The sequence below is a fragment of the Gracilinanus agilis genome, chromosome 1, assembly GCF_016433145.1.
Source record: "Gracilinanus agilis isolate LMUSP501 chromosome 1, AgileGrace, whole genome shotgun sequence".
Taxonomy (NCBI): domain Eukaryota; kingdom Metazoa; phylum Chordata; class Mammalia; order Didelphimorphia; family Didelphidae; genus Gracilinanus; species Gracilinanus agilis.
The window spans coordinates 793,661,306-793,672,895 of NC_058130.1; the positions used below are offsets into that span (position 1 = coordinate 793,661,306).

At 43.4% G+C, this 11,590-nt stretch overlaps 1 protein-coding gene across 1 annotated transcript in view; it reads right to left on the reverse strand.

Annotated features, from left to right (window-relative positions):
* The window catches only part of LOC123230513 (zinc finger protein 391-like), a 19,919-nt gene extending 8,805 nt beyond the window's left edge, over window positions 1-11,114 (reverse strand). Inside the window, exons 1-4 of the mRNA XM_044656650.1 lie at window positions 11,064-11,114; window positions 10,849-11,014; window positions 9,025-9,201; window positions 8,434-8,529 (exon numbers count right to left, since the gene is read on the reverse strand). Of these exons, the coding sequence (XP_044512585.1) occupies window positions 8,434-8,529; window positions 9,025-9,201; window positions 10,849-11,014; window positions 11,064-11,114 (490 nt within the window). The remainder of the gene's footprint in view (window positions 1-8,433; window positions 8,530-9,024; window positions 9,202-10,848; window positions 11,015-11,063) is intronic.
* Window positions 11,115-11,590: the final 476 nt, after the last annotated feature.

The following is an 11,590-nucleotide window of genomic DNA, read 5'->3' on the forward strand; positions in this document are numbered from 1 at the left end:
TAATAGTGAATACTATAATAGTGAATAGAGTTCACTACAGAGAATTATACATAACATTTCTCTACATAGGAATACAGATAATTAGATCTCACTGAGGCCCTTAAAAAGGCAAATTTAAAAATTATAAATTTTCTTTCTTTCCCCTCTGTATCTTATTTACCTTTTCATGTTTCTCTCGATTTTTGTGGTTGGATATCAAACTTTCCATTTAGCCCTGGTCTTTTCTGTGCAAATACCTGGAATTCTTCAATTTTGTTGAATGCCCATACTTTCCCCTGGAAATATATAGTCAATTTTGATGGGTAGTTGATCCGTGGTTCCAGGCCCAGCTCTCTTGCCTTTCTGAATATCGTATTCCAAGCCTTGTGATCTTTTAGCGTGGAGGCTGCCAGATCCTGTGTGATCCTGATTGGTGCTCCTTGATATTTGAATTGTTTCTTTCTGGCTTCTTGTAAGATTTTTTCTTTTGCTTGGAAACTCTTGAACTTGGCAATTATATTTCTGGGTGTTTTCTTTTCTTGATCAAATGTCGCAGGTGTTCTATGAATCCTTTCAATGTCTATATTGCCCTCTTGTTGAAGGACTTCAGGGCAATTTTGCTGAATTATTTCTGTTAGTATGGAGTCCAGGTTTCTATTAATTTCTGGTTTTTCTGGAAGACCAATTATTCTCAAATTGTCTCTTCTAGACCGGTTTTCTTGGTCTGTCACTCTCTCATTGAGATATTTCATGTTTCCTTCTATTTTTTCAGTCTTTTGACTTTGTTTTATTTGTTCTTGTTGTCTTGAGAGATCATTAGCTTCCAATTGCTCAATTCTAGCCTTTAAGGATTGGTTTTCGGCTATAATCTTTCGGTTTTTGGCTATAATCTTCTGGTTTTCGGCTATAATCTTCTGGTATTCCTTTTCAATCTGGTCATTTCTGTTGTTCAATTTACTTATCAGTTCATTTGGTTTCTGAGCCTCACTTTCCAATTGCAAGATTCTACCTTTTAAACTGTTATTTTCTTGCCAGATCTCTTCCATTTTCCTCAAAATCTCAGTTTTGAACTCTTCCATAGCTTGTGAGGAGTTTTCCTTATTTGAGGAGGGTCCGGATGCTTGTTTGTTCTCCTCCTCTGTTTGCTCGGTTGTCTGGATTTTCTCTGTGTAAAAGTTGTCGAGTGTTAAAGACTTCTTTTTCTTGCTGTTAATCTTTCTCTTCTGAACTTCCTGAGACTGGGTAGCCATCGTTAGCCCAGCAGCTTCTCAGGTTTATCCTTGCGCTCAGGGTTTGTCCGCGATCTATTGGCTCCTGAGGTCTGTCTGGTTTTTTCCAAGGTCAAGCCCCCTGGTGGACCCCCTTGCTTGATCCTCTGCCAGAGGTTTCTTTACAAGTCTCAGGGCGCTGCTTCCACAGTCGTATGCCCGTCTGCACTGGTTCCCCACTCAGGGTTTCAGAGCTTTAGCTCCTGGCTGTGTCTGCCTCCACCCACGCCTCCACCTGTGCCTGCGCTCTCAGCCCGCGCTCTGCGCCCTGCGTCCACTCCCGGCGTCCTGCTCCCACGCTCAAATTCCGCGTGCGCTCACTAGCTTCCTGGGGTCCCAAATCCCGCCGCTCTCAGGAACAGGCCCCGGAGCCGCCAGTGACTCAATGGGTGCCCCAAACTTGCTCCACCTCTTCCTAGCTGGCCTTGGCGCTATAGGTGTTGTGTGTGGAGGGGGTGGGGGTGGGGTGGTTGCTCAGCCCGCAATTTAGTGAGAGCTGTTTCACCCCTTTATAGCATGGAAATGCCTCGATTCCACGTACCTTCCACACTGTGCCCTGTTGTGGGGTTCCTCCGTTCGTCTGGACTTGTTTTTATGTCCCCTTGAGGAGTTTTGTGTGTTTCGGTCAGGAGAGGTTAAGAGCTGCTTCTTACTCTGCCGCCATCTTAACCCAGAACCCAGGAAAATTCATTTTAATGCTATGTCATTTGATTTTTAGTATTAATCTGTAATGTTCTTTTCTGTTAAAATCTCCTCCATCTCTTAGCCTAGTTCTATTTCAGCCTAGTTGCCATTCTAGCAAAGGAATAGGATTCTATTCCAGTCCTTCTCAAGGCTTGGACAGGTTAACTCTGTTTACTCTGTAAATAGAAGCCAAACTGAGATCTTTGCTACAGGATCACCTTCATGTCTTTGCTTTTCCATTAAGAGTTTGGGGTGACCTGGTCTACCATGGATAAATTTAGCCAGATATGTGGACTGTTGTGGCTTCCCTTGCCAGGAAGCTCATGACCAGATCACCTTTTCAGCTTATATTCCTGCCCCCAAAAGGGAGATGAAAACTCTTAGTTTACATCCTCATTAAATATTCACCAATCTAAGTTGTTTTTCTCTTGTTCAGAGATGGTTTCAGTAATTTGCCATCAGGCAGACCTGGATCCATTGGGATTTCAATTGCTTTTAAAATTAATGGTCTCCCACTCATGCTAAACCATATAGTTCCTCTGGAGGGGCTACTGGCTACCCAAAAGACTGAGCAATTAAACAGAAATAGTTAAGTCTGGGTTACATTTAAGAAAAAAAATTCTTTTAAATTTTTAATAAGCCTAAGAATAGCAAAAATAGCAAAGAAAAGAGATTCCCTTCGAAAAACACACAAGTGAGCCAGGGAAAACAAAACATTAAAAAGGGCAATTATGTTACCTAAAGACATTTAACAACAGGAAAATGGGTCATATTGCCCAAAATGATAGGGGGAAAAAAGGCCCCAGATATGGGCCCCAGAAATGAGAAGGGAAATAGTAGTGATTAAACCCCTAAGGGGCAATAATGCATTAAGGGGGAGAAGGGCTGTGGATCTCAAAGATAGATTTTCTTTTCTCCAGACTTTAAGATCCTAGCCCGATTTTGCCTTAGTTGCCCCCTTCAGTCTTTTTTTCCATCAATTTTGGAAGTTGAATAACTACCCTTTCTTTTGATAAGATAAAATAAACAAATGCTAATTGACTAAGAAGCCAAGTGCGGAAAGGAATTTTGTTTTAACAGAGCTAGGAGTAAGTTTTCTTCCTGCTTTTAAGACAATCTTTTTTTTTTTTAAAACCCTTACCTTCCGTCTTGGAGTCAACACTGTATTGGCTCCAAGGCAGAAGAGTGGTAAGGGTAGGCAATAGGGATCAAGTGACTTGCCCAGGGTCACATAGCTGGGAAGTGTCTGAGGTCAGATTTGAACCTAGGACCTCCCGTCTCTAGGCCTGGCTCTCAATCCACTGAGCTACCCAGCTGCCCCCCTTAAGATAATCTTAAAATGGAAAATGCTTTTGAATTCTAAAAGTTTACAAATCCAGGTTCAACGGGATCTTATAACTAAAGTCTATAGACTATGTTTTATTTGAATCTTGGAAATTGGTTTTAGAATTTTAAATGTTAACCTTTTCTTGGTACATGAAGAAGAAAATAATATTTGAGGAAGCATATCTGGAGACAGGGAAATTTATTGATTTGAGACAGATTTTTTCTCCAAGAACCCAAGGTGCTAACCCCAGTTATTCATATAACCTCATGTTAGCCTAAAGGTTGGGGGCACATTCACTAGATACTGTAATGCAGGGTTGCAGCAAAAGCTCTTGCTTTTGCAAACCAACTGTAGCAGCCCTGTCAGTTGGAAAGGTTTAGAATGCTGAACCAGCCAGGGGGCTGGGCTCACGGGAAAACCATTAGAGCTGGTCTATAAATATCCCTGAAGTTCCAACTGAAAGGCCTTTTGCCTTTGGGGCATTTTGGACTTTGCTGATTTCTTTGGACCTCTCCCTTTACATCCTGCTATTTCCCTGGATTTCCCCTTTGGGCCCTGGGAGGAAGGGTGGTTTGGTAGTCAGATATTGTGGGTTTTGGTTTCTATAGGCAGGAAGGACAATCTAAATCAAGACGCCCCCTATCTAGTGATCTGTTAAATCCTTTACCTCAGGACAAGTAAATCCTTTACCTGACTGAGGGAGTCGGCCTCTCTCAGTTTGACCCTCTCTTCTGTGACCCTTTCCCCAGTACCAGCTTTCTCCCTAGCAGCAGTTACAAAACTCTCAAACCCTTTTTCCCTCAGCTTACCTCTGGCATTAATAAATCCCCTTTGATATCTACACAAAAGCCTCTGGAGAATCATTGTACTAAATACTAGGGTAAAGGATGAAGAGGGAAGGAATAACTTTCCTTTTATTTCTTGAGGGCAAACCTAGGCATCCATCTTGGGCAAGAAATACCCAGCCGAGACTTCCTGTAGATTTCAGTTTCACTGGCAGGGAGGAACCTTTTGACTCCTCCCTCAAGGGACCTTAGAAATTAACAATAGAAACCCTTCAGCCATACCTATAACGATTCTGGCTGACCCAATTCTTCTTGTATCATAGAGACACCTTCCCTGCCTAAAGGACCCAGCCTATTTCCTCCCAGTATCTTCTGTCTCTAGCCTCTGGGATTAGCCTGTTTGAGCAGCCCTTCCTGTATTCCCCAATTATCCCTTACTTTCCTAGATATATAGATATAGATATATATNTCTAGCCTCTGGGATTAGCCTGTTTGAGCAGCCCTTCCTGTATTCCCCAATTATCCCTTACCTTCCTAGATATATATATATATAGATATATATATATAAATATATATATATATATATTCCCCATTTATTCCATCATCCTATTCCCTTACTATTACCTTACCAATATCCCCTTACTATTTCCATAACATATCTTACTACTTCTCCATTACAACACCAAAGCCTAGACTTCAGATATTGTTGAGAGTTTCAGGGTAGGCTCAGCATCTTCCTAAATGATTCTCTAAGCATGGTTTCCATGAATTTCCTTTTGAAAAATACTTCTTATGCCTAAATTCCTTTATTGAACTAATGGGGCCAAGACCTCTTTGCAGACTTACCAAGACCATTTCCCATTCCCTGATGATATTGTTCCCACAATTGCCCACTGAGTATCTGACAATATGTTTAAAGCTACAAAAGTTTCTGTTCTTTAAGGTATACGTAGTCACCTTCTCTATGTTACTATTATAAGACACATCTTTAAAGATTCTTTTATCAAGTACAAAGTTTAGGTAAAGACAGAAACAGCCAAGTGTATAAAAATGGAAATTCTCTTAAATTTCAGGATTAGAGATCCAAACTTTAAGAGGTTTTTCTAAATTGTATGAAATCTTATTGCTGGCAGATTTTAATCTAGGAACCTCCTACAAGCGATTCAGAACCCAAGAAGCAGAGTCTTCTTCAGATTTGTACTGAGAATGAAACCAATTCCAGAATGCCCAAGAGAAGACATCCTGGGATTAGACATTAGACATCTGGGCCTCAAAATGTGCCCATTAAAGGACAATGGGACTGGGTTATTGAAACACACAGCCAGACTTGATCTTAGTTAATACTGGTAATCATTATATTGCTTTGGGTATTGATGTTTAAGTTTTCTTGGTTACTTTGGTGACATATAAATCTCCTTTCTCAAAACTGGTCCATCATGAGCCCTCTAAATGGTTTTGATCTATACCGTGATATATGATGCTGATTATGATTCTATGAAAAAACCTTAGAGATATGTCTTATAGGTAAGTGATCCACAGGGGTGGCGAGCTCTCCCATAAATCAAAAAGGAGTAACTGTTGTACAATTAAGGGGATTAGGACAGCAAGTGGCTAATTATTGGAACTAAGTGAACTGTATTGACTCCATCTTGTGATTGAATTATGGAGATGACTTAGTTCCCTTTCTCTGCAATGATGGGCCTTGTCTAAATTCTGACTTGGGAGAAGACTTTATAGCAGACCTTTGAACCTAGCCCCCTGTATTGTTCCTGTACCTGCTATTTAGAGACCCTTTATGAAGGACCAGAAATATAATCAGATCCTAAGACTGATGTAATTTTCTCATAACTCATAACTCAAGCAACCCATATTTTTTATCCAAAAATTGGTCCCATGTTGATCAATCAGTTATTGTTTCTGTGTACTTTTGACTGTATACAGACACTTGGGCAGGAGTGGAACACTTCTTTTTCTGGATTCAGGGAACTGAACTTGTTTGCTCTCCTCCTTCCAACTTGGAAAGCCCCTAATCTTTCATTCAATTAGAAATGTTTCCTTTTAGAACTAGCCTTTTTGAATTGTTTTTAATGTATATAAGTTTCTTTTCCCCTGCTTTCAGTTGAGAAAGGTGCCTGGTTCAGATTTGTTGGGCTTATGGCATGTGTTGTTTAATAAAATATTTCAGAAGAGCAAACCTTTGTTTTTCCTCAGTTATTTCATATTTTGATGGCCCCTTTCCTTGGGCAGAAACTTTTGAGTTTTCAATGAGAGAGTTAATAAAATGGTGCTCAATTTGCAGGTATAAGGAAATATTTCTCCATCATATTAGTTAGGGCTTCTAAAAAACTTAGAAGCAGTACCTTTAAAGCAACCTGCTTTACGATCACAATGCTATCAGAATTTCTGATTCATGCATTTTCTCAATACTTTGTTTCAATGCTGAAGAGTAAAATCTGATTATAACTGCCCTGCTTAAAGTGAACCTCAACCTATCATATAGAATATTTCAATTATTTCATATTCTTGATGAGACCCAAATATTCAAAGTACCTTTTGAGTGCTATGTTGTCTTATCTAAAAACTGATTGAAAAAGATTCTGGCAGAAGTTTGAAAATCATTGTCTGAGAAGTACTGAGAAAGCTAAAAGAATGCTTAGCATAGAGGCCTTGCCCACATTACACATCAAGCAGGATATAAATGCTGGCTACTAGGACTTTCAGCCCACCATTCTGCTTTAGTTATGGCTACTGTAGAATAACTGATTGTATTCTTATACCCACAAATTGAGCATCATTTTATTAACTCTCTCTATGAAAACTCAAAGGTTTGTGGCCACGGAAAGGGGCTGTGCTCTGCCGGGACCTAGCCTAAGTCCTTGAAGATTTCTCCCTTGGCCAAAAATCAATCAGCTAGAATCCTGGAGTGAGAAATCTTAACAGAAAAAGCTTATCCTATTTAGCCCAGTGTATTCCGAGCTAGCCTAATAATAACAGGCCTGAATTTCACTTGATAAAGCTTTATCTGTATTTCCTAAAATCGTTCATGTAAAATTCATTATATGCTTATAGGATGAAACTGGGTCATGCCCACACAGTTAGAAAAAGGACTTCTCTCTTAGTTTGGATACTGTTAGGTTATAAACTCAGTTGTTAAATAGTTGCCTAAAAGCTGCTAACTGTTTTTGTTCAGTGTATTTTATTTCATAAAGATTATACTAGTGTTTCATAAATCTCTTTGTGGCTTTATCTGAGACTCGTTATCTGACTTGATCATAAAATGGTTTGAGCTCTACCGATACTATGGTTTAAGCTCCTGAAATGTTTCAACCTTAGAGCTTTGAGATTCAAAAGGAAGAGCTGGGTTCACACCTAGCAAGAATGGAAAAGTTCCTAAATGAATTAATTTTGAGGAACTTAGTTTCAACTAAATTTGTTCAGCTCTATTAAAGGCAGGCATGAGAAGAAGACTGATTTTCTAGGCTGGGGAATTTGGAAGTACACTTGACGACATGAATATCATTTGCCTCGGGCTGAATTTTGTGAATATTTATCACACTTCTAGATTTTCTTATGGTGTGAAACTTGGCAAAGTATAGGATCAGGTATGCTTTTGGGAAAGTGGTGTCTCTTTAATCTGGATGTTGGTTTCATGTGCAATTTATCTGGCTATCACTTAAGAAAACTGAAATCATTGGTCAGGTTATTAGGGGTTATTGTGATAATGTTAAAAACATATCAAGTATTGAATTGGGTAGAACTTCAAAAGGAAAACTGAGAACTCACTTTGGGTGGGAAAAGGTACCAAAAAAAGAGCCTTGTAAATCTTATTACTGGTAGGCTCATGAGATTTCTTGGAAACATCCGGTCAGAAACACTTAACAATCCTGGGTGGTGAAATTACTATTACTTACTGCCCTAATTAGTAGTGGATTGATTTTTCATACCTGGAACGTTGCCCCTTGAAATGTTTATGCCACACTCCCCTGCAATAAAAAGCTGCATCTAAAGATCAGACTCAAAGACTCCTGGGAGTGTGATTCCTGGATCTAAGAAGTCCTGTGGAGCTCCTGCCCTGAAGAATTCCCATTTGCTTTCCAAAAGAAGAAAATAAGTGCTGTTCCTGCATTCAGAAAGCACCAACAGAATCTGATCATCTCTATCTATCCATAGCCAATGACTTTGGTATAAAAAGCAACATCCCCTAAACAAATTGGAGGAAAGAGGAAGAAATTATCCACCAGCTCTATGGCCTATGGGAGAGAAGTTCATGACCAAAAAGGTCAACGAGAAGGTCACAAATTGCCCATTTTCAATAGATTCACAGACAAATGACCAGCTGAACAGTGAGAGGTCATGTGCTCGATGGCCAGACATCCACTCACTCACTCACCTGGCTGGCAGGTTCTTAGGGCATTACCCTTTGGAATCCAATGTGGTTCCCCTGACCCCAGCTCAGAGATCGCATCCAGGTTGGCATCAGCAAGGCCTAGTCATGGGAAAGGGCAGTGATGAAGGAGGAGGATGATCTCAGAACCTCACAGCCCCCCAGGAGCAAGCTAGAAAGGTCCACAGTTTGGGGGCCCTAGATTGCATCTAAAAGGTGATCTGGTTTGTCTTCCTGGGAAGACACAGGAATGGGACAAAAAGTGTAGCCATGGTCTGAAAGACAACAAAGTTCAGCTGATGAGGTATCTGGAGCTTCCCTGACTTCAAGTACTTCCCCTGAGCCTTTAGAAGGCCCCTGTGGCCTGAGGGAGCAGAGCTGGGCTGGGACCACACAGTGGAGCACTTGGTTCCTGGACAAACAAGACAAGAGCCTTTCACAGCAGGGGCAGGCCTGGCTTTTGGCCTGGTTAGGATAAGAACTGCTCAGGCTGTCCCAGGCCAGAGAATCCCTGCTGCACCCTGGACAGGGCCCAGGAGAAGGAGGCAGATCCCCTTCCATGGGCAGTTCCCCAGGCCCCAGAGCAGCCCTCCTCACCCAGGCACACCAGGTTCCTGTAGTTCTCCAGCATCACCTCCCAGTACAGCTCCTTCTGGGAAGGGTCCAGGTGCCTCCACTCCTCCCAGGTGAAGTCCACGGCCACATCCTTGAACGTCACGGAGGCCTGAAACAACATATAAATGGGCTCAGCCTGGGACCCCAGCCCAGAGGGCCCTGGGAGGGGAGGGGAAGCGGGCAGGAAGAGAAGGGTTTCAATTATAATGAATCATGAAGGTATTAAAGATGCATTCAAAAGCCAACTCTAATGAGCAAAGTGTTCATGGATCAGACTTATGGATATATTTCTAATATTTCACAACTGATTTCTGAATCCTTGAATTGGATGGGACTTAAATTTTGTGGAACTGAAAAATTAAGCCTCTATTTTATCTGCAGTCTGAAAGCTAGCAGACAAGTTCTAACAGTCCTTTGTAATGTCAAAGACCTACATTTAACACCTAGATAAGTTTGGTGCCAGTGTTCTGGGAGAAAGAAGGTTTGATCAAAGTCAGGAAGGACTTTGAAGTGAGCTTCTTTCCTGGGCACCCTGAAGTACAATTGTGTTGCTATCCGTTCCTTTGTCTTGTAATTGGTTGTCAATATTATTAATACTTCTGTTGTTTCACTTGTTTGATTGACCATCCTGCAAACCCCAGTCCTTGAAACCTATAATAAAAAAAAGCACAGTGTGGTCAGTACTCTCTCTTGGACTCTCTGAGCGCTGACCTGCTGACACCATGCTAAAGCTTTTTCTCTGGGCTCCGAGTCTGTGTTCCTTCTATGTCTCCCGCTCTCTAGTTCTTAATCTTTACCCTGGGCTCTCAGTGATCAGAGACAAACTACCAGGATTGGCTCCCAGCCTTAGGCTGTCCTGGATTCTGAGTCAGGACACAAAGAAGAGTCACTGAGGAGTCAGCCAGCCCTGAGGGAGTCTGCCCTGTGCCAGGCTCTGGGCCAAGCTCTGGGCCTACAAAGAAGGGCCACACAGAGCCTGGCCTCCAGGAGGTCCCAGTCTAACAGGGAAGCGCCCCGCCCATAACTATATTCTATACTCATGGCTAGTTCTTTTAAAGCATGGAGCGTCTTCTCACTCAGATTCCAGCTCAGTCCTTGAATGGAGTCAAGAACCTCAGCCATTTATGGAATCATTAGATCAATTCCTTCTCAGATGAGGCTACCTTAGCTGTTCAATCTTCCTGAATAACATTTCTCTCGGCCTTCCAATTTTTGCTTACTCAGTATGTTTACTGTAAGGGGAAGCCCTTACCTTCTGTCTTAGAATCAGTACTTGGTCTCTGTTCCAAGGCAGAAGAGAAGCAAGCCTAGATAACTAGGGTCAAGCAACCTGCCCAGGGTCACACAGCTAGTAAGTGTCCGAGGCCACATTTGAACTGAGGATCTCCTATCCAAGACCTGGCTTTCTATCCACGAAGCCACTTAGCTGTCCTCTAACTCTCCAGGGTCAATACTGCTACCTCCTTCCCCAAATGTCCAGATTCAGTGGCCTGAACTTGGGCCTCATCTTGTTTCATGGCCCTGTTCTCTCTTGGTTCTCTCCTCCTACCTGTCTGACCTCTCCCCTCTTCTCTGTCCCCTTTGCTGGCTCACCATCCATGCCCTGTCCTCTGTCTAAGGGGACTGTCCCAGCCTCTGGCCTGGCCCTTCTTCTCTTCTGTCTCTCTGGGTGGTGCACTGGGAAGGAGGTGGGGGTAGAGGGGAGGCCATGCCATTATGGAGGACCAGGAAAAGCTTCTTCCAGAAGTTGGGATTGTAGCAGGGCCCTGCAAGAGGCCTGGAACTTCCAAGGCTGCCTGTACCTACTCTCTAGGGATCTGGGGTGCACCTGGGCCCCTGCTGCTCTCCCCAATTCAATTCTGAACTCCTGGAGAGCAGCGCCTATTCTGGGTCCCAGAAATAGCTCAATGCCCCAAGGTTTGGCGACCGAATGGCTGCTTGGGCCCAGCTGCTGCTTGGATGCCGGAGAGGCCTAGAAAGAGAGGAGCCACCATTTCAGGAAAGAGGCTAATGCTGCTTACCTGAGGGGGCCTGTAGGGGAGGAGCCTGGGGCCCTCTCCACACTCCTCCATGCTCCCCATTCCCAGGCCTGGGGGGGGGGATCCCAGAAGGCAGCGCTGTAAGGGAAAAGGGGTCCATGAGGGGTTTTGGTCCCTCCTTCCTGGCAGCTCCCAGACCTCCCCCCTGCCTTGGAAATGTCCCCAGGCCTCTCCCCTCCCAGGGGCCCAGGTTGGGACTTGTGTGTGCCCAGGGCTCAGGTCAGCCCCAGTAGCACTGAGCCAGCCCCTAGTGTGTGCCCCACTGGGTTCTGGGTGCTAGAAAGGTGGGGGTGGGGGTAGGGGCCAAGCTGTGCCCCCACAGCAGTCCTGGCAACGTCTGGAGGAGGGGGAGGGGCCTTGCATTGGGAGGGGGTTGTGCTGAGATTCCTGTCATCAGAGAGAAGTCCCAGAAATGGGGGAGGGGGGAGCCTGGAGCCAGAGGGGTAGTGGGGCGCCCAAGGGAGTATCCGAGTCAGAGCAAGGAATTGGGTGAGCAGACAGGGATGGGG